Genomic DNA, 24128 nt, shown 5'->3' on the forward strand with positions numbered 1-24128 from the left:
CATTCCTTTCCTGTCCATATACCTATCCAATTTTACTTTAAATGCCAAATGAAACCTGCCTCTACCACTTCTACTGGAAGCTCATTCCACACAGCTACCACTCTCTGAGTAAAGAAATTCCCCCTCATGTTACCCTTAAACTTTTGCCCCCTAACTCTCAAATCATGTCCTCTTGTTTGAATCTCCTTTACTCTCAATGGAAAAAGCCTACACGTCAACTCGATCTATCCCCCTCATTATTTTGAATAACTCTATCAAGTTCCCCCCTCAACCTTCTACGCTCCAAAGAATAAAGACCTAACTTGTTCAGCCTTTCCCTGTAACTTAGGTGCTGAAACCCAGGTAACATTCTAGTAAATCTTCGCAGTACTCTCTCTATTTTGTTGATATCTTTCCTATAATTCGGTGACCAGAACTGTACACAATACTCCAAATTCGGCCTTATCAATGCCTTGTACAATTTTAACATTACATCCCAACTCCTATACTCAATGCTCTTATTTATAAAGGCCAGCATACCAAAAGCTTTCTTCACCATCCTATCCACATGTGATTCCACCTTCAGGGAACTATGCACCATTATTCCTAGATCACTCTGTTCTACTGCATTCTTCAACGCCCTAACATTTACCATGTATGTCCCATTTGGATTATTCCTACCAAAATGTGGCACCTCACACTTATCAGCATTAAACACCATCTGCCATCGTTCAGCCCACTCTTCTAACTGGCCTAAATCTCTCTGCAAGCTTTGAAAACCTACTTCATTATCCACAACGCCACCTACCTTAGTATCATCTGCATACTTACTAATCCAATTTACCACCCCATCATCCAGATCATTAATGTATATGACAAAACAACATTGGACCCAATACAGATCCCTGAGCCACACCACTAGTCACCGGCCTCCAACCTGACAAACAGTTATCCACCACTACTCTTTGGCATCTCCCATCTAGCCACTGTTGAATCCATTTTACTACTTCGATATTAATACCTAACGATTGAACCTTCCTAACTAACCTTCTGTGCCGAACCTTGTCAAAGGCCTTACTGAAGTCCATATAGACAACATCCACTGCTTTACCCTTGTCAACTTTCCTCGTAACCACTTCAAAAAATTCAATAAGATTTGTCAAACATGACCTTACACGCATGACCTTTCAAGTAATCTGTAAATTACTTTCAACAATAAGCAGAATCTCTGTCGGAAAACATTTCTATTTTCTCCCTCGATTCTAATTGCAAAAAACAGACTTACTTCATTGCTCAACTATATGAACTTCAAACATACAAAAACTTTGCCCTACGTCAAGGTTATTTTAACAGAAAATGCCTCAAGTATGGGGTAAACATGATGAATAAATGGTCTACTTAGGACTGGTGGGAGTATTGGTGACTGGAATGTAGCTGTTCTATTAAATCAAGATTGTATGAAATACTTGCCAAGATACTAAAGTGCTTGGATTTTGTTTTTAGATGATAATTTCAGGAAGTAAGTAGCACTCTAAACACAGCAATAGAAGCAAGAATCATTCAGAGCCACGATACGAAGCTTATGATTAATTAATATAAATCTTCTCTTGAATTCCCAGAGTTCCAAGCCTTGCACTACAACTCTTCTTATATGAGAGAGAATCAGATCAAAGATGTTGTCATTCAAATTTTGTGCAGTTTTATTAATCATTCACCATAATTTCACTGGAGGATCTATGTATCAATGGGAAACAGCTGTACAAGTGTATGAATGGCATACTTTTCACTAAAGAGTAAATCCAAATAAAGTTTATAAGCTTCTCAATCTTGCTGAATTCATCTGTATGGTAACAAGATTGAATCAATTAAAATAATGTTTGAATGTGCAAGCTCTTACCCATATGCTGTTTAATATTTTGTTTCCCTGGATATTTTTGTTTAAAGTACATAATATACCTGTGTTATCATGTCTCTCAAAAAGTGGTCACGTTTAAATTCTTGGGCATGTCATTCTTTAACCTGAGATATGCACAGTGGGCTAAGCAGTCCCATATAGCCTGCCTGCTCTCTGATGAGCATGATGAGTGGATGAACCAGGAGGTATGTCGTCTGCTGAAGGCTACATCTGTGGAATTCAAGTCTGGCGATCCAGGACTGTACCAGAAAAACAGGTATGATCCGTGGAGGGCTATTTCAAGGGCGAAGAGACAATTTCCAATGCGGTTGGAGGTGACATCAGATGCACGACAACTCTGGCAGGGGTTGTCAGCTCTATCAACTGTTAAATTCTAGAACAGTACAAGGGATTATTTTTATAACGTGTTTTCAGAATTTCAAACTCATTTAAATGCAGCTGATAATCCTGATCAGGTAAATCCCTTTAAGAGATGCGTTTCTATTGTCATCAACTCCAATGAGTGGTCAGATGTTAAAATGGTTCCATCCATACAGAAGTGCACACTGAACTGTGACTGTTGATTTTACTCTTTGCTGCCATCATAACTGGTAACATGGATGAATGAAAACTAACCAGAATAGTCACAGAAGTGACGTTAGCCTTTCAAAAGATTTTGTTTACTGTATTGTTTTGTTTTTTGTATTGCCAAGATGGTGCTGGTGAATCATGATGACGTGTGGCAGCTGCTTACAAAGCTTCTAAATATATTTCTCATGCTGGAAGGGTACCATAATGTGGATGAAGTTACCAGAAGAGAGGAAAGAGGGGAGAACTCTAAGCTAAACTGAAATGCCGAGGAATGAAACTGCCTTTACCCAGCATTTTGTTAGCAAATGTAAGTTGCTGCAGAACAAGTCTGAGGAACTAAGGGCAAGATTGCTGCATCAGAGGGAAATGAGGAATTGCTGTGTTCTGTGTTTCACGGATACATGGCTCACATCTGGACACACCGGATGGACTGAACTGCTGAATTGGAGAAGGCAAAAGGTGGGGGTCTGTGTTTCGTGATAAACTCTTCGTGGTGCTCAGATGCAGTGGTTCCCCTAATCTAGAATATCTGATGATTAAGTGCTGACCGTTCTACTTACCAAGAGAGTTCTCGGTGATCCTGACTGCAATTGTCATATTGCCAAAGGCAGATGAGAAAGCACTCAATGTATTGAATAGCCTGATTAGCAAAGGAGAAACAGCCTACTCTGACATCTTTCAAATAATTGTTGGAGACTTAAAAAAAATCTTGTTTGAAGAAAACTGCCCAATTATCATCAACATATTACCTACAGCACCAGGGGTCCCAACGCACTCAACCACTATGATTAGGAATGCCTACTGTTCCATGTCTAGGCAGCATTTCAGGAAATCTGATCACTTTCCTCTTACCTCTATACAGGCAGAGGCTAAACAGCAAGGTTGCAGAGATAAATACAACAAAGACATAGTTGCAGGAGGCTGAGGAGTGGCTACAGGGTTGCATTGTGTCTGTAGACTGGGCCATGTTCAAGGACTCAGAGGATCTGAACGAATACACCACGGTTGTCACAGACTTTATTTTTAAAAAAAAGAGTCATAGAAAAGTATGTCCCCAAAAATATCACTCTGCGTCTTCCCTAACTATAAGCCCTAGATGAACCATGAGATCTGTAGTCTGCTGAGGGCCAGATCAGTGGCATTTAGCTCTGGTGACCAAGTTAACATACAAAAGGTCCAGGTATGATCTCTGGAAAGCCATCTCACGTGCAAGGAGGCAAGTTTGGATGATACCAGCATCACTGAAGGGCTTAAGTGCTAACATCTCTTACAAAGTGAAACCAAGCGACATAATAGGGCTTCATTCCCAAATATGCTCAATGCCTCCTATGCTTGCTTTGACCATCAAAACATGGAGAAACCTTCAAGCAAGACAATGAATCTCAAAGTTATATATGGTGACATATATGTACTCTGATAATAAATTTACTTTGAATTAACCCCCACAGCCCCAATGACCTTATGATTTCAGTCTCTGAGACCAATGTGAGAGCATCCTTCAGGAGAGTAAACCCACAGAAACACATTCGACCCACGTGAGGTATCTGGTCGAATACTGAAGACCTGTACTGATCAACTGGCTGAAGTAATCACCTATATCTTTAACTTCTCACTTCAGCAGTATGAGGTACCCTCCTGCTTCAAGCAAGCTTCAGTTATCCTGGTGCCCAAGAAAAACATGGTGATCTATGTCAATGATTATTGTCCAACGGCGCTAATATCCACTGTGATGAAGCGCTTTGAGAGGTTGGTGCTGAAACATGTCAACTCCTGTGTGAGAAGTGTCTAGGATCCATTTTAATTTGCCTACAGTTACATCAGATCAACAGCAGATGCCATTTCATTGGCTCTTCACACAATCCTGGAACACCAAGACAGCGAAGATGCAGACATCAAGATGCTCTTCATTGACTACAGCTCAGCGTTTAATTATATCATCATCTCAAAGCTAATTAATAAGCTTTGAGTCCTCAGCCTCAATACCTCCTTGTGCAATTGGAGCCTTGATTTCCTCACTTCAGACTCTAGTCATTTTGGACTGGCAACAACATCTCCACAATCACCATCAGCACAGATACACCACAAGCCTATGTGCATAACTCCTCTACTCTGCTCACTTTACAGTTACGACTGTGTGGCTAAGCACATCTCCAATGCCATATGTATGCTTGCCGACACCACTGTCATTGGCTGAATCAAGGGATGGTGATGAATCAGCATATGGGGAGGGAGACTAAAAATCTGGCTGAATGGTGTCTCAACAACTTCTCCCTCAGTGTTAGCAAGACAAAGGAGATTATTATTGACTTCAGATCAAGGACTCAGAGGTGGAGAGGATTAGCAACTTTAAATTCTTCTGTTTTGCCATATCGGAGGATCTGACGGGGGCCCAGCATGTGTGCCATTAAGAGGAAAGCATGAGTAACGCCCACCCAACCATTGAGCACATCTACACGGAACACTGATGCAGGAGACAGACATCAATCACCAAGGACTCCCACCATCCAGGCCATGCTGTCTTCTCGCTGCTCCCATCAAGGTGGTAAAGGAGCCTGAGGACTTGCACCACCAGTTATTACACCTCAACCATCAGGTTCTTGAACCAGAGGGGTTAATTTCATTTACCCCATCACTGAACTGTTTCTACCAAACTAGATTCAATAGCAAGAACTAACCAACCAACTAACTAATTAACCAATCAACTAACTAAACTAATTAATTCCTTTTTCTTTCTCTTTATTTTATATTTGAACAATTGTTTTATTTTGCATATTGGTTGTTGTCCACTCTACTGTGTTTGCGTGCAAGAAAACGAATCTCATGGTTGCAACGTATATGGTAAAATATATGTACTTTGATAACAAATTTACATTGAACTTCTCACTCGGGAATTCAGGAGTACAGTTGTCTGAGTCTGATTTCGATTTTGACTTTCATATGCACATCAAATGTCCTGGGAAAATGCACAAGTCAAGATAATCACAAATGGTACTTTATGTTCTTGGACTAAGTTAGTGAAAACAAAATGAAAACTTCTATTGGAAATGATATTGGTGAGCTATTTTGCTCACTAAAATATACCATTTGATTAAAATGTGCTTGTTTTTGTATCCTTAGAACAGAGTATTTGAAGATCTTCTAGTCCTTCTACCAAATAGTTTCTCTCTATGCTCAAGGATTTTTGAACCCCATTCTAAGGGAAATAGACCCCTTTTAATATTCCTCATGCCTCCACTCTTCTTCTTCTGCTCTAGATTTTATCTATTTATCCATTTTCTGCTAAGAACTACAATTCCTGGCAATATCTTCAAATCTTCTTTGCATTCTTCCATTTCAATTGCATCTTTCCATTCAAATGGTGACTGAAACTGTATGTAGTACAGTCGACCTTCACTAATCCGACTACCTGTAATCTGGTTCCTTCGATAATCTGGCCCTGATTTCAAATTTTCCGCTTACCAATCTGCTGCGCATTGTTTTGGTTGTGCTAGATCTGTTCACGTGTTGGTGCGCTCTTGTAAGCACAGACAGATGATTACTGCTTGTTTTCCTGCATTTATTAATATCATTTGCTCTTTTTTACCTCCAATTATGGCTCCAGTGAGAAAAGGAAATGCACTTCGTGCTGTGAAGCGAAAACACCACAAGTTATCCATTAAAGATAAGGTTGAACTCTTGAAAAAACTGGTCAGTGGTGTATTGGTGAAAAGCTTGTGCGAGTGTTACAACATTGGCTCTTCCACAGTATACAATATAAAGAAACGGAAAGAAAAACTACATTTCTTGCTGATAGTGGCTCAAAGAAACAGATGTGCATAAGAAAAACAATGAAATACGGAAGAAGTTCGGAACTAGATAAAGTACTGATAACATGGTTTAATCTGCGTGTAAGTGAAGGTGTTGAAGTATCTGCAGATATGGTGAAGGAACTAACATAGGTGTTTCATGAAGAACTAGGACTAGATTATGAGTGTGACTATAGTGAAGGCTGGCTTCATTGGTTCAAGCAGTGACCTAGCTTACAGTTTTGTGCAGTGTGTGGTGAAAAACGTTCAGCAGATAAGGAAGCAGCAGCAGAGTTTGTTGATGAGTTTGCCAAGTTAGTCTCCGATGAAAAATTAAGCCCCGAGCAGGTGTACAATGTTGTGCCAGTTTCAGCACCAGTTCCGGATGCTTCACTCATTTTTCAAGATGAAGATGTTGATGATCCTGACAACCCCTCACTTGCAGACATGTAACTTTGCCTGACGGTATATTAAACGTCTCACTTTAGAAGCGCAAGTGCTCAACTTTTCTGTTGTTATGACCCCAGCCCCCCCCCTTTGTGAGAATCGCAAGAGAGAGAGAAGCCTTAAGGTTTGGAATGTGGTCTGGCCTCTCAGCCAGACAAAAGCCACGGACATGGCCATTGTCTTTGGAGACACCTTTGTGGAATAAGGGACTGGACTACGTGCAAACCCTCAGGGCAACCTGGGCTGGGTGATGGGGAAGATTGCCTCACCTCATCCTGACTGACATCTACAACCCTGCCAGTCCAGATAAAAGGTGGGCTGTCGAGGCGGCCCCTCAGACGCACCAAGGAGACACACTAGGAAGACACGATAGCGCTTCCCGTCAGAGCGGGAAGCCATTTTGAAGGAAGCCTCGTGCGTTAGATTCCGGATCGGGAGTCTGTGGCTGAAACCAAAGGAAAACCGTTTTAACTAACAACAGGGATTTGCTTCGCAAAGACGACGGGCAAGTGTTCCTTTTTCTCACCAATCCTCTCTCTCCAACACGTGAAATGCCAGCGGTTCCCAAAACGGAAAAGCCTGCAGATTTATGAGTGACTTTTATATTCCATTGGACTCAGTATTATCCCCTAGACAACGATAGAGCTTATTTCTGATTGATTATTACTATACCTGTGCTTTAGATTGAGTTTTGACGACGTATATGATCTGAATGTTTTGTATTAACCATACGTTTGTGCCCCTTTATAAATAAAAACGTTTGAAAATAGTACCATCAGACTTCAGTGGACCTCTCTATCTTTGCTGGTAAGTCACCGGGTTACAGGGAACGTAACAAGTGGGGTACTTGTCTCGGGATTTGAAACCAAAGAGGAGGGCCAGTGAATCGGGCTGTAAGTCCAAACTTGAATCTGGTTACGCAGGTAGCCAGACAGAAAACCAGCAAAGATGGACGTGGATGAATTTATGAGAAACCCGACTCCGGGGGCGCTAGGGGCGGCTACCAAATTAGACTTGGTAAATCTGGCGAAGGGGTTAGACCTCACAGAGGTGAGGTCATCAATGAAAAAGCAGGAAGTGCGAAGGGTCATAACTCTGTATTACATTGGGAAGAAGGTGTTTGCAGCTGAGGATTTGGAAAATATCCCCGGAAAGATATTAGCGAGTGGGACAGATCAGTTAGAGTTGGAGAAAATAAGGTTGGAACATGAATTTAAAGTAAAGCAGCTAGAAGCAGCTGAGAAGGAAAAGGAACGAGCCGAAAAGGAAAAGGAAAGGGAGCAGGCGTTCAAACTAAAGGAATTAGAGGTGAAACGGGGTCATGAGCTCCAGTTAAAGCAGCTGGAAGCAGCTGAGAAAGAGAAACAAAGGAGCCATGAATTGGAGCTGGACAGGCGAAGGCAAGAGCGAAGAGCTCAAGGGGTAGAGAGAGAGGAGGGGTTTGATGTTAGTCGGGCGTTGAGGTTGGTCCCCCCGTTCGAGGAGATGGATGTCGATAGTTATTTCTTGCTTTTTGAAAAGGTGGCAGTGAATCAGAAGTGGCCCAGAGAGCAGTGGGTGGCGTTGTTACAAAGTGTGTTACAAGGGAAAGCACAGCGGGCATATGCAGCATTGCCCCCGGAAGGGGAAGGGAATTATGACCAAGTAAAGGAGGCCATCCTCCGGGGTTACGAGTTAGTACCTGAAGCGTACAGACAAAGGTTCAGAAATGTAAGGAAAGGGTGGAATCAAACGTATACCGAGCTAGCCCATGAGAAGGGTGTGCTCTTGGACCGTTGGTGTACCGCGGAAAAGGTGGCCGAGAATTATGGGCGTCTCAGGGAGTTAATTTTGATTGAGGAATTTAAAGGTTGTGTTCCGGAAGAGATCCGGATGTATTTGAATGAAAGGACGAATCAGTCCATCTCAGAAATTGCTAGGTTCGCAGATGAATATGCCCTAACCCACAAGACAAAGTTTTCCTCGCCAAAAAGTTGCCCGAGAGACCGTCGGAATGGTAGGGAAAGTCCGCCGGCTAAGGGAGAAACTCCGCCGGGAGCTAGCAGAAAAAGTGAGGATAACAGGCAGGAAACCTGGAGATTTCCTGGTTTAACCTGTTTTAATTGTGGAAAGGTGGGACATATTGCATCAAAATGCCCTGCTCCGAGGAAGGAGCCAGAAAGAGGGAAAGCAGCTATCCCTATAGGCTGTATTGCGTCGATCAGAAAATCGACAAGAGGGCCCCAGGTAGATGGAATACAGGAGGGGCGGGAGACATTTAGTTCTGAAGGAACCGTGTCTTTGAGGGAAGGGGATCCCCCAATTCCCATACGGATTTGGAGAGACACGGGGGCGGAGCTATCCTTGATTAGCCGTAATGTGTTAAAATTCGGACCTCGGACGGGAGAGGTAGCCCTGAGAGGCATAGGAAACCGGACCGAGGTAGTGTCTTTGCATAGGTCCTTCTAGATTGTGAGTTGGTGTCGGGACCAGTGGAACTGGGGGTCCTGCCGGAGTTGCCGGGGGAAGGCGTGGACGTCCTTCTGGGTAACGACCTAGCGGGTGGGAAGATGGGTGCAGCCGTGAAGCTGACAACCCAGCCCGTGAGAGTTGAGGACCCTCCCTCAGATAAAAAAGTCTATCCCGCATGCGTGGTCACTCGCAGCATGTCGAAAAGGGCAGCTGAGACCGAGAGCTGTTTGAATCTGGCCAGTTTTGATTTGGCCGAGACGTTTTTACCGACTCTGTACCAGTGAGAGTCAGAGGAAGGTAAACTGGAGAGTAGGGAGGAAAGAGAGAGTAATCGGGAAGAGGTAGACCTGTCCTTAGCAAGAAGAGAGTTTGTACGGAAACAGAAAGGTGACGAGGAGCTGGTAGCCTTGAGAGAGTCGGTTCTCTCTGAGACTGAACTGGAGGCAGAGCCAGAGGGTTATTATCTCAAGGAGGGGGTGCTGATGAGGATGTGGAGGCTCCCCGCGGTGCCGGGTGATGAGGACTGGGCGGTGATACATCAGATAGTAGTCCCGAAAGTATATCGGGACGAAATTCTTGACTTATCTCATAAGGGACCTTTAGGTGGGCATTTAGGAATACAGAAGACAGTGGAGCGGGTTCAGAGAGAGTTCTATTGGCCAAACCTGAGAAAAGATATTACTGAGTATTGTAAAAGATGTCATACATGCCAAGTGGTGGGTAAGCCGAACCAAGTTATCCCTAAGGCCCCCCTCCGACCTATCCCCGCATGTGAGGAGCCTTTCTCCCGAATCATTGTGGATTTTGTGGGACCCTTACTGAAAACTGCCAGTGGGCGGCAGTATATCATGACCCTGATGTGTGCCGCTACACGATTTCCCGAGGCCGTGCCTCTGGGTAGTATTAGGACCTCTGCGGTGGTGAAGGCCCTTATCAAATTCTTTACCACCGTGGGGCTGCCTAAGGAGATACAATCAGACCAGGGAAGTACATTCACGTCTAGCACATTTCGGCAGATGATGACCCAGCTAGGGGTAAAGCAGATTCTGGCCTCTGCTTATCACCCGGAGTCACAAGGAGCGTTGGAAAGGTTCCACGCTACCCTAAAGACCATGCTTAAAGCTTATTGTCAGGAGAACATTCGAGACTGGGATGAGGCTTTACCCCTTTTGTTATTTGCCGTAAGGGATACAGTCTAGTGCTCCCCGGGGTTCAGTCCGTTCGAGCTCGTACGAGTACAACGTTATGCCGTTTGGGATGAAAAATGCCCCAGGGACATTTCAGCGGATGATAGACACTGTGATAAAGGGGTTAACCCACACCAAGGCTTATCTTGACGATGTGGTAGTTTGGAATGACACCTGGGAGGAGCACCTGGAGGCTGTAGAAAGTTTGTTTACCTCAATGTCGGCAGCCCACCTTACAGTAAACCTCGTCAAGAGTGAGTTTGGTCATGCCACGATCACCTATCTGGGATATGTGGTGGGAGACGGGCAGTTGGCACCTGTACAGGCGAAGGTCCGGGCTATTTCCGAGGTCCCTGTACCCTACAATAAAAGGGACCTGAGGAGGTTTCTGGGCATGGTGGGATACTATCGGAAATTCTGTAAAAACTTCGCGGACATTGCGCTCCCCCTTACAAAACTACTGCGGAAGAAGGAAAAATTTGAATGGGGTCATTCTTGTCAGAATGCCTTTGAAAAGTTAAAAGCCATATTGTGCCATGATCCTGTGTTAAAAGCACCCGATTTGTTAACCCCCTTCTCCTTGGCCACGGACGCCAGCGATGAGGCTGCAGGAGCAGTCCTTTTGCAGCAAGCAGGGGATGGAGTGGAGCACCCGGTAGCATATTTCTCTCGGAAGTTCAATAGACACCAGAGGAATTACTCTACCGTGGCAAAGGAATTGTTAGCGCTTGTGTTGGCGATACAACATTTCAAAGTGTACATTTGTCCGGCGCAAAGACCCCTAGTGGTCTATACCAATCACAACCCGCTGGTATTCCTGGACAATATGAAAAATAAAAACAGGAGGTTATTAAGCTGGAGTCTGATGCTGCAGGAATTCGATATTAAGATACAGCACATAAAGGGGAGTGATAATGTGCTAGCGGATTGTTTATCTAGGTGCTGAATTAAATGTAAAATGTATGGCTCTGTAGTTAAAACGAAAAGCTTGTGTATTGTGTTAGATTCAAAAATCCTATAAGACTCTGTATCAACTTGTTTTTAACCGCTGGTAAAAAAAATTTTAAGAGGGGAGGTGTTATGACCCCAGCCCCCCACTTTGTGAGAATCGCAAGAGAGAGAGAAGCCTTAAGGTTTGGAATGTGGTCTGGCCTCTCAGCCAGACAAAAGCCACGGACATGGCCATTGTCTCTTGGAGACACCTTTGTGGAACGGGGACTGGACTACGTGCAAACCCTCAGGGCAACGTGGGCTGGGTGATGGGGAAGATTGCCTCACCCCATCCTGATTGACATCTACAACCCTGCCAGTCCAGATAAAAGGTGGGCTGCCGAGGCGGCCCCTCAGACGCACCAAGGAGACACACTAAGAAGACATGATAGCGCTTCCCGTCGGAGCGGGAAGCCATTTTGAAGGAAGCCACGTGCGTTAGATTCCGGATCTGGAGTCTGTGGCTGAAACCAAAGGAAAACCGTTTTAACTAACAACAGGGATTTGCTTCGCAAAGACGACGGGCAAGTGTTCCTTTTTCTCACCAATCCTCTCTCTTCAACACGTGAAATGCCAGCGGTTCCCAAAACGGAAAAGCCTGCAGATTTATGAGTGACTTTTATATTCCATTGGACTCAGTATTATCCCCTAGACAACGATAGAGCTTATTTCTGATTGATTATTACTATACCTGTGCTTTAGATTGAGTTTTGACGACGTATATGATCTGAATGTTTTGTATTAACCATATGTTTGTGCCCCTTTATAAATAAAAACGTTTGAAAATAGTACCATCAGACTTCAGCGGACCTCTCTATCTTTGCTGGTAAGTCACCCGGTTACAGGGAACATAACACTGTATAAGTTAATTCCTGTATATTTGCCTGTACCCTTTATTTTATCTGTGCCTGTACAGTATATCATTTTAATAAAATTTCACTTGCTACTCATTTAATATTTCTGTTTCATTATTATCTAACTTGTACTGATATACATGATATTTTAAAGGTATGATGAGGCAGTTAGCTATTGCTTAACGTGATCCTTCTGTAATTCAGCATTTTAATTAATCGGGCACTCCTCAGGTCCCAATGGTGATGAGCAAATGAACAGAAAGAACAAATCAGCAGAATTAATGATCACCACTGAAAATGATGATCTTGTGATTGTGTGAGCCATCACAAGAGGACCCTTGTTTCTGAAATGTATCATTGATTGCACTGAACAGGTTTTACTTGTGGTTTGTCTGGGTAATAGCTTTGTGATGAAGAGCCATCAAGGACTACAAAGCACATTTTATGTAGTAATGAACTAGTGGGAGGTTTGGTCAGTGCTAGGTTTCCTCACCGGCTACTGAAACAATTCAGGAACACACACCTCAAAAAAAATTATTAGCAGTTATTAATAATGCAGCAGCTCAAAACAAGTCACACTGCTTGCGTCAAATGAGGAAATAAGCAGACAGAATGAATCCGTAAATATGGAAATGTTTGATATAATTTTAGGGTAGCATTGTAGCTTTTTAATAGTATTTTGCATTAGCAGGTATTTGTCCACACTTGGGGGATGATGTGGTAATCTTTTGGAGAGGCTTCATTAGGAACACTGTCATTATGTTACCAACTTCCCAGTGATCAATGACAACACAATATAAAGTTGTATATCCCAGGAAGCAGGAGCGAACAGAGTGAGTTTTTAATTGACAGTTCCATATGCTGGAAGTTGCTATTATAATATTCTTTCAACCAGAGACAAAGGAACTTATTACTTCGTTGAGTGGTAGAGAAGAAGGCTGTTTGGGATTAAAGGATGCTGTTTAGGAATGAGCCCTGGGATATTTCACCACAGTTGTTTTGTGTAGCACAGTGCATATGTAATGCAGCTGCTGCCTCACTGTGTACAACTCGGATCTCGCATGCTGTCTGCGTGACTGTACGTGTTTCCTCCCACATCCCAAAGATGTAAGTTCGAAATTATTGTCATCTGACTGTACAACCAAAGGAAATTGTTTCTCCAGACCACGGTGGGCCCACAACACATCTATCATACACAGCACATAAAACAAAATACTACCACAAATAAGTGAATAACATATAATTCAAAGTGCACATGAAGTGGGCAGCACAGGTAAATAGTACAATTAAAAAGCTCACTGTCCTAGTTATGAGACCTTAGTGGTGGCGGGATACTCATTAGTACCACAGCCTGGGGAAAGAAGCTGTTGCCGAGTCTGGCGATCCTAGACCCGATGCTCCTATTGCTTCCTCCTGACAGTAGAGGGTCAAAGAGATTGTGGTAAAGGTGGTAGGGATCCTTTGTATACAACACTCCTGGTAAATGTCACAAATAGGGCAGAGAGAGACCCCGGTGATCCTCTTGGCAGTTTCTACTATCCTTTGTAGGGTCTTGTGGTCCAATGCATTGGACAATGACATACCCAGACAGGACACTCTGGATGAAAATCCTGTAGAAATTTGTTAGAATGAGTGCGGGGATCCTTGCACAGCTTAATCTCCCCAGAAAGGGTAGACTCTGCTCATGAGGAGTTGTTGTGGGTCCAGGTTAGACAGTTAAGTTAATTGGCCACTGTGAATTGTCCCTATCGTGTAGGGAGTGGGAATATTTGGGAAGACTGATAGGAATGTGGGAAAACGTTAAGATTAATGTAAATGGTGGTAGATAATCAGCACAGACACAATCAGCTGAAGGGGCTGTTTTCATGCTGAATCTCCATGATTCTACATTAAGGTCCTATATAAACGCAGGTGGTTGCTGCTGCAACAGGGTTGAAGTGAGGTGACAAGTGCACATAAGTAACAGCTTCAATCAGTGGACTGAACAGATTTGATGTTGTATATAATTTGCAAATACATAGATATTTGAATGATACTGAATAATTACATTAAACGTTATAATACCTCCCCAATCAATAATATAAAGAAGCAACATGCATCACCTTTTAGCTGTACGGATACAGCCTACACTTACCCATTTTCCCTTCCTCCACAAACAGCACGCTAAGTGGGATCAGACAACTGAAGTAGAAAACATCAATGTTGTTTTTCACAGCCACCTGAAATTAAAAAAACGGCTAGATCACTCTTCCTGTGAAGACTGAATGGTTTATGAGAGAAAACCAAAATCATAGTAAATAACAGTTTTCGGACACTTAATTTACCCCAGTTTTTCATAATTTTCTATCAAAATTCAGTGCTTACAATTTTGACATCAATACTACTTTTGGCAACACAGCTTATGAAGTGCACAGGAAAAATAAACTGCCTGTGAATAGGTTGTCTGCTCTGCATATACCTTCAGCAAATTTCACTACCTTGCTATTATGGGAGTTGCATGACAACGTTGCTTTTCAGTTTCTGCATACTGGTCTGCTTAATACCAAAAAGAAACCCTTTCTAATCCAGTGCAAAAAAATTCACAAGGAAATTCTCCAGCAACACACACAAAATGCTGGAGGAATTCAGGTAACATTTGGGGCCCTGAATTGTGGTGAGGGAGGTGTAGGGGAACTTATGATGAGTGGTCAAGGGAGTCACATGGAGAGCAATCTCCAATGAAAGTGGGGGGACGGGGGATGTGGGAGTGGGAGGGATAGATGTGCTTAGTGGCAGGAACCTGTATGGCCGACACAGTAACATGCAGTTAGTAAGGACAAGGAGAACAATATCCCTGTAATGATGGCAGGAGAATGGGGTGAGAGCTGAAATAGAGGATATGTGAGTGAAGGCAGCATGAATGATGACTGAAGGGAAACCAATTTGTTGAAAAAAAAAGGATATCTCAAATATTCTAGAATAGGATGTCTCAGCCTGAGAACACATGCAGTGGAGGTGGAGAGACAGAGAAAAGGGAATAGAATAGTTGCAAGTGACGGGTGGGGAGATGTAAGAGTCAAGATAATTGAGAGTAAGTTGTAAAACATGTCTGCCTTTGGAGATGGACAGAGGGTAAGAGAGAGGGGGGAAGAGAGAGAGAGAAGGGGAAGAGAGAGAGGGGAGAAGGGGGAAGAGAGAGAGGAGAGAAGGGGGAAGAGAGAGAGGAGAAGGGGAAGAGAGAGAGAGAGAGAGAGAGGGAGAGAGGGGGGAAAAGTGAGAGAGGGAGAGAACATGAGAGCTAGAGTCAGAGATGGCCGAAGTAAATTTGAGGGCAGGGTGGAAGCTGGAGGTAAAGTTCATGAAAATGACAAGCTCAGCATGGCTGCATGAAGTGGCACCAATGCTGTTGTCAATGTAGGAGTGTAAAAGTTGGGGAGAGTTACCAGTGTATGCTTGGAACATGTTCTGTTCCACGTAGCCGAAAAGGCAAGCATTGCTGAGGCCAATGTGAGCGCCCGTGGCTGCATCCTTAATTTGGTGAAAGCGGGAGGAGCAAAAGAGAAACAGTTGAGGGTATACCAGCTCCCTCCAATGAAGGAGGTTGATGGTGGAGGGGAACAGGTTAGGTCTGTTGTCCAGAAAGAAATGGAAAATTTTAGAAGTGTATAGGGACTGGCCTTCCTGAGTGAAAATAAGGCGATCTGGGACAGGGAACTTCTCTCTTAAAAGGAATAATTCTCTCTGCATCCACTCTCTCAAGACCCCTCAGATGCTTTTACGTTTCAATTAAATTCTCCTCTCATTCTTCATTGCATTATCAAGAGATATAGCACACCTAATCCACTCCAACTATTAAGTATCCATTTGCATTAAGTCAACATTAATCCCACCTCCTAACCCATTCCCTTCAGATTCTGCTACTCAGCTACATAATTTTCAGCAGCCATCAGTTCTTCAGGATGTGTGAGGAGCCCAGAGCCCCATATGTTCACAGAGAGAATGTGCAAACTCCACACAGATAGCACCGCAGGTTGGAATTGAATGGCTCTCTGGTGCCATGAGTGGTGGCTCTACGGGCTGCACGAAATATGCTGTTTAAAACTCCAGCAAATACAATTGTAACCTGTTTAACTTTTCTTCATGTGACAGTCCAATTGTTACAGCTATTAACCTAATAAACCCCTTTGAACTGCTTCTAATGCATCAATAATTTCATTAAAGCAGAGATCAATACTGTATACAATATTCCGGATATGGTCACACCAGTGATTTATAGAACTAAGTAAAAACCCCCCTACCTGTAAGCTGTACAAATTGTTAGCTTTCCTCCTTGCTATATCTTTTTTAAATCATGCACCATGACACTCAAATCTCTTTGCATCTCAGAGCTCTGTAAATGCTAAGCAGTTAGATAAATTTTGTTTATTTATCCTGACAAAATAGATAATTTCACCTTTTCCCTTATTCTTCATTGGCCAGATCTAACCTAACAAACTATCCATTTCACTTTACAGGCTTATTATATCCTCCCTACAACTTAGTTCGCTGCCCATCTTTTTGTTGACAGCAAATTTAACTTCAATGCTTCCTTGGTCATATCGAACTCTTTAAGTTGTGACAAATATGCTGATGCACAGGTTCCATACATGCCAGAGGATAATAAGGCCCACGATGAAAGCTGTGAGATATTGACCACCTACCACAGTTCAGATGTCACCTCCTAGCAAAGGTAAATGTAAGTAGTTAAATTTGCCATTTCAGTGCATCAGCAAGGCCTTATACTGAGTTAAAGAGGGTCTGTAGGATAGGAGCTTAAACACCAAACGTATAGCCAAATCATCTCCTCCTATAAGCTGCTGAGACCTGAACTACTTACAGCAGGCACCTGAAAGAAATGGAGAGATGCTAACAATGATGTCTCTAACAAAATCTCCCAAATGCACGAGCAGCATAAGTGAATCAACTTCAGCAATCTCTTCCAGGCAAACAGCCCTAGTATTAAGTAGAAATGTGACCTCTGGAGCTGTCTGTTTGGAGTTTGCATGTTTTCCCTGTGACTACACAGGTTTCCTATAGGTACTTTGGTATTAAGGGCCATCAGTCAGCTTAACTGAACAGGCCTAAAGTATGCAAAACTGATACAAAATTCCTGAAACCTGTTCCACACTCTGTTAATGAGAAGAGTTCACAGGAGAAAATTCAAGGCTGTTGTTAAAATCTTTCTGAAAAATTGAATATCCTGATTGACTTCCAGGAATCCCTTTCCGGAATGAAGCAGCAACAGAGAACCTTAATCCACGAAGATCGCAAGAAATCCAGAGTAAAGAGGAAGGATCTTAATAGCTCACAAACTACCAATTTGTCCATTCCATCAATCGTTGCTGGAGTCTACACATCCATACTGGCCTCATCAGTCATCTCAGAACACACAGTATTAGAGTAACCCTAAGGGATAATCTAAAGGCCACCATATTCTAGCATTCACCCTCTCCACTATTAGCATACACTGGGCACACTACAAGATGAAGTATGGCAACTCACTAACTCTTCTTTGACTAAATCTCTCAAACCAGTGACATCTGTTACCAGGTCAGAACAGCAGGCACAACTTTGGTAGTAGAAATAAATGTGCAGACTGTTTACTAAGTGGGGAGAAAATCCAAAAATCTGAAATGCAAATGGACTTGAGTCCTTGAGCAGAACACCATAAAGGTTAACATGCAGGTAGAGCTGAGCTGGTGGTGAGGAAGCAAATACAATATTAGTATTGATTTCAAGAGGTCTAGAATACAAGAGCAGGGATGTAAGGCTGAGGCTTTATAAGGCACTGGTGAGGTCTCACCTTGAGCACTGTGAACAGTTTTGGGCTCCTCATCTAAGAAAAGATGTGCTGGCATTGGAGAAGGGAGGCTTGCAAGGATGTTTCCAGGAATGAAAAGGTTATCATATGATGAACGTTTGATAGCTCTGGGTCTATACTCAATGAAATTTAGAAGGATGCAGGGGCATTTCATTGAAACCTTTCGACTGTTGAAAGTCCAGACAGAGTATATGTGGAAAGGATATTTCCCACTGTGGGCAAGTCTAGGACAAGAGGGCACAGCCTCAGTATAGAGGGGCGTCCACTGAAAATAGAGATGCGGAGAAATTTATTTTGTCAGAGGGTGGTGAATTTGTGGAATTTATTACCACAGGTGGCTGTGGAGGCCAGGTCATTTGGTGTATCAAGGTTATGGCATCAAAGATTACGGCTAGAAGGCTGGAGAGTGGGGTTGCAGAGCGGAAAAATGGATCACTGACAATTGGCAGACTTGATGGGCCAAACAGCCTAATTCTGCTCCCATGTCTTATGAAAACATTATCACCTCAGCGTACCAATCAAGAACAGCTGCAAACGTATTGAGCTTTCTTCAACAGAGCCGGATCAAAATCCTGGAAACATTTTATCCAAAATTAGAGTGGGACCACTTAAGCATGCAAGCTGTAGCAACACAGAGCACCATCAAGCATGAATATTGGCTTTGCCATGGGTTCCCAACGTTAATAAATGATTCAAGAACTGAGTTACAAAGGCTAACAGAATAAAGGCAGTTACACAGTATATACTGAAGATTTGCTGCTGTTTTTTCCCTTATTAAATTCACACAATGTTTAAGAATTGCCCATTTATCTAGTGTCTTTTCGAAACTCATAACTTCACATGTAACAGAACAAATTTGGGGGTCAGCCACTGTGGTAATGCAGGAAACAACAAATGGTGCAAAGCCTTCACAATCTGTCACAGGACAAAGAGCACATAATAATTTTTGTGCGTGTGGGGGTGGTGGCCGGGAGGAGTTAAGTACTGAAAACAAGGACCAGTCCATAGCTAAATATTGCCAGAAGAATAAACACACTACTAATTCTAAAAATTGTTGAAGATCAAGTATCATCATAAAATAATCTGATTTAAAGTGAATGCAATCGATTTGTTTCTCTTTTCCTGGAATTGGAAAGCATATAATTTTATGGCTGAAGCTGCATCACCCAAATAGAACCAAAATTTGTTTATTTCAATATACCAAAATTAGTTTACAGTTCATCTGGTCTTTGCAGGCCACTTTCCACAGGTAAACATCTGGTGCCAGCACAGATCAATGCTGATATTGACACAAGTTATCTGCATCTCCGACACAAGAGTCACATCCGTTGCTTATATTCTGTAGGCCTAAATTTTATCATTTTATGGTCAACAATAGAAATTTAAATGTTTAGAAATGAAAGTAAAAAGCAAACATGAATAATTCCATGGAGAAAAAGTATTGTACATATGAAGATGGAATTAAAGTGGATGAAAAGATAAGTTATTTTCATGGTGCTTTCACTGCAATATCCTCCAAGTACACACGGCCAAAGAAGTAACTTTGAAAGAATACGTACACAACGCTGGAAGAACTCAGCAGGTCAGGCAGCATCCGTGAGAAAAGAGTAGCCAACGTTTCAGGCCGAGACCCTTCATCAGGAATGAAGGGTCTTCATCAGGAATGAATCCTGATGAAGGGTTTCGGCCCGAAACATTGGCTACTCTTTTCTCACGGATGCTGCCTGACCTGCTGAGTTCTTCCAGCGTTGTGTATGCATTCTTTGATCCACAGCATTTGCAGTTGTATTTTTGTGAAGTAGCTTTGAAATATAGTCAACCTACGCACAGCAATGCAATATCAGTTACTGGCTTGGGTTTTGCTGGAAAATGTGAACCGTTCCACAAATAATTTATTCATAGACCTCCAAGCTTTTACATTAAAGCATTATCTCTGATCTTGCCTGCTGGGCTCTGCCATTAGTTTCCTGAAGCAGAAGGAAGATGGACTTCTCCAGTGTTAATGTTCACTAGTGTCAGTGTTAATACATTAGTTATGTGTATATATTTTAGACCATAAGACATAGGAGCAGAATTAGGCTATTCAGCCCATCAAGTCTACTCCGCCATTTATTATCCCTCTCAACCCCATTCTCTTGACTTCTCCCTGCAACCTTCGATGTCCTGACTAACCAAGAACCTATTAACCTTGGAGGCCAAAGACTTGGCCTCCACACCTGTCTGTAGCAACGAATTTCACATATTCACCACCCTCTGGCTAAAGAAATTCCTCATTATCTCTCTGTCCTAAAGGGGACATCCTTCTATTCCCTGTGCCCTCTGTTCCCAACTATATGAAACATCCTCTCTACATCCACTCTATCTAGACCTTTTAATATTCGATAGGTTTCAATGTGATCCCCCACTAAAAAAACGCTCCTCTTTCGTTCCCGTGAACATCTGCTGGATCCTCTCAAATGCTAGCAGATCCTTTCTTAGATAAGGTGCCGAAAATTTTTCACAATACTCCAAGTGTTGTCTGACCAAAGTCTGATAATGTCTGACTTAATCTACAAGTTAACCTTTAGGGAATCCAGCAAAAAGACTCCCAAGTCATTTTGCACCTCTGATTTCACTCTTTGCCAGTCAGTGAACCTTCTATCCACATGAGCATCTTTCCTGTAATACCAAGGGCACATTTCTTCTTTAGCAAAGCACGATTTACATTTTCTAAATTTTAAATATTATTGTTTGATAGAAATCGTAAGAGTTCTACACTGATAGCAAATATGTTCATTACGATTCAACTGCAAGACAGGTTTTCTCTCTTACTGCACTCCACCCACCCTTAGCAATCCGAAAGGAGATTCCTTCTGCCACTTACTAAGTTATGTTCACCATCAATGCTCCTTTCCCAGAACACTTTGCCATACAAGTGCAGGGTATACAATACATGCCATTTTACCCTTCCTTTCCTCATATCTATAAAACCAAACACTATTTCAAGTGAGGCAGTGATTCATTTTTATTTCTAATTTAGTGTTGTACTATCGATTTTCATAATATCGACTCCTACAGGCTGGGCAAACCAAATGCAGATTCAGTTGCAGAATGCCCTAAAGATAAATGTGAGCTTTCAGTTGCTTTGAATTTTTAAAGTCTTCATTTCATTCCCACAATGAGCTCTGTTTTTGGCCTCTTAACTGTTCCAATGAAATCCAGTATAAGCTTAAGAGAGAGCACCTGGGAAGGCCTACAATACCATATTTAACAATTTCAGATGATCAGTCATTCCAGTATATTTCACATCTGGCTGATTCTAATGTTAAGTAATCGAGCATTAAATTTATTTTCCCTTCTCCTGTTGTTTCTTGGTCTGCTGAGGGTTTCCAGCATTTTCTATTTTTATTTCAGATTTGCAGCATTTGCAATGTTTTGCCTTTAGATTTGTGCTTTTAACAAACTTTAATATCCATCTCAAAGTACAGGACTGAAAATGACAGGTTGTCTGGTTTAATTCATGGATTTTGATTATTAATTGGCCCTGCTTATAAAACAAAAGTTATGCCCACTAATGTTAAACATTTGGCTGAATTGTCTTTTTCAGTGTAGATTCTACAAGTGTGCAAACTTTAAAATCAGTTAATAGATAAAATCCTGTGCTGACCCAGTTATAAGCTAGGGAGGCAAAATGTGAATTTAGAGGTGGTAATGAGAGGATTTATTAGATGGCATTCTTCAAGACAGTGGAACTAGTTTGACAGGATCGGAATACTCAGGAGTAATTAACGCCATCATCCAATTAGGAAGAAAACTGGGAGCAGATTAAGGGCCATTCCATCTGTTCCATGATTCCCTCCTGGGCAATCCATTAAATTAAGCCAAGAGTCTAAGCAATGAAGCAGCCCATATAGCCTTAGTCAACTTTCCAGTTGGTATTAATTAGCAACAGATGATAATGCCTTTGGCAAATCATTTCTAACAGCTGGTATAGTGACTCCTACCCAAAATTTATACAACTACGTTACACCCCAGAAAAATACTGACAGGCATTCAATTTATATACAATCACTTCATAACCACTAGCCTTGACATCTTGTGCCAATGAAAACTCAAACAGTTTTTACAACTTGGTAAATTGTTCTCTGGAATTACTTGAAATATTTTACCTCCATCCCTGGCACTGACGGTTGGGACTAGGTGTTTGAATACAGTCTTCACCATACACTTAAATAATTTTTTCAAACTTTCAGATGACATGCTGAATCTTTGCAAACTTCAGTCACCACTTTCGATTCAGCCAATGACAGTGTCCTCATCAGCAACCTTAAATATGAGATTGGAGCTGTGCTTAGCCTCACAGTCGCAAGTGTAAAGAGAGTGGAGCAGGCGCTAACCTTGTGTTGCACTGAGCAGATGTTGTTGCTAATCAGAACTAACTGGGGTCAGCGGGTGAGGAAATCAAGGTCCAACAGCACAAGGAGGTATTGAGGCTAAGATTCAAAGCTTGTTATTAGCTGAGGGGGTAATAGCACTGAATGCCAAGAAATATGCACTTCTGCTGTCCAGAGTTGAATGAAGAGCCAATGAAATGGCATCTGCTGTGGACCTGTTGCACTAATAGTCAAACTGGAGTGGATCCAAGTCACTTCTCAGGCAGGAGTTGATGTTTCATCATCAACTCCTGCCTTGAAGGAGCCTTGAAGCTTAGAGTTGGGGTGGGAGCCCATTATCGACTCCATTTCTCGCTGATCTTGCCAGTTAAAGCACGAGGAAGATTGAAAACATCGAGGCAAGTGCAGAAGGCAAGTGAGTGCTCAACACTATCTACCAGCCTCTCATTCGCTGCTCCTGAGGGAAGGTCCTTGTGTTTGAACAGTCTCTCTCTCCCCCTCAATACTGTTGGAGGACAGTACTGAAGGTCTGTGATTTGTGGATTGGAATATAGTTCACATTATGGTGCCTTTCTGGTCTTTTCCTTCTCTGTTGCTATTTTGGGCAACTATGAATCGAAGAGGCCTGCAGGTAATGAACACTGAGCGGAGCTAAGTATGGACTCTTGATTTTGTGTTATATATTCTGCATTCTTCACTGGTTCTTTCTTGTTGTCATTTGTGCGTAGTGGGGGGGGGGGGTGGGATTTGACGTTTTTCTTTGTGGGGAAGACAAATTTCAAAGTTGTATATTGCAAACATACTTTGAATCCTTTGAGAAGTTTTCTACTGGTACCCTGGCCAAGATTTATCTCTGATTCAACACCCAAAGCACAATGGCACAAATGGAATTTAAAAATAACTGCAGCTGAAGGAAATCTGAAATAAAAGCAGAAAATGGAAAAGTTCAGCAACTCATGCAAGGACGTGGAGAAACAGAGTTAACATCCAGTTTGTCAGACTAGCAGGAACTCAGTGGAAAGTGAAACCAGTTAACATTTTCCACAGATGCTGCTTGACTGTCCATATTCTTCCAATGTTTGTCTTAGTTTGTTCCAGATTGTAGCTTTACTTCCTTCACAAAGCATTAACTTTGCTCTCTTTTCCAGAGATGCTCTCGGGCTTAGTGAATGGCTCTACTGTGTTGTGTTGTCTATTACGTTTTCCTGAGTAGAACCAGGAATTTATAAAACAATAATAAAAACAATAGTTCAGTGCAATTTAAAAGTACAAAAACAGCAAACATAAATAATATCTTAAAATACCAATCCACTCTTCAAGAAGGGAGGGAAGCAAAAGGCCAGTTAGCTTGACGTCAGTTGTTGGATTCTATTATTAAGGATGAGGTTTCTGGGTACTTGCAGCCACATGATAAAATAGCACGAAGTCATCATGGTTTTCTTAAGGGGAAATGTTGCCTGACAAATCTGTTGGAATTCCTTGAGGAAACAGCAGGCAAGTTTGACAAAGGAGAGTCAGTTGTTTTCTTGTTTTTGTTTTAGAAAGCTTTTGACAAGGTTCCATACGAGGCTGCCTAACAAGATTAGAGCTCATGGTATAACATGGATGGTTAGAAAATAGCTTGGCATAGTGAATAACAGAACACTATTACAGCTCAGGGCATCGGGAGTTCAATTCTGCCGCTGTCTGTAAGGAGTTTGTACATTCTCTCTGTGACTACGTAGGTTTCCTCCAGGTG

At 42.3% G+C, this 24128-nt stretch overlaps 1 protein-coding gene across 3 annotated transcripts in view; it reads right to left on the bottom strand.

The window, feature by feature from the left end:
- The window catches only part of ap2b1 (adaptor related protein complex 2 subunit beta 1), a 283798-nt gene that overhangs the window by 88387 nt on the left and 171283 nt on the right, over positions 1-24128 (bottom strand). For all 3 annotated transcript variants that reach the window (XM_073053794.1, XM_073053796.1, XM_073053795.1), the window contains one exon: positions 14313-14397. In XM_073053794.1, coding sequence (XP_072909895.1) covers positions 14313-14397 — 85 coding nt within the window. The remainder of the gene's footprint in view (positions 1-14312; positions 14398-24128) is intronic.

Source organism: Hemitrygon akajei, chromosome 8, assembly GCF_048418815.1.
Source record: "Hemitrygon akajei chromosome 8, sHemAka1.3, whole genome shotgun sequence".
NCBI classification, from domain to species: domain Eukaryota; kingdom Metazoa; phylum Chordata; class Chondrichthyes; order Myliobatiformes; family Dasyatidae; genus Hemitrygon; species Hemitrygon akajei.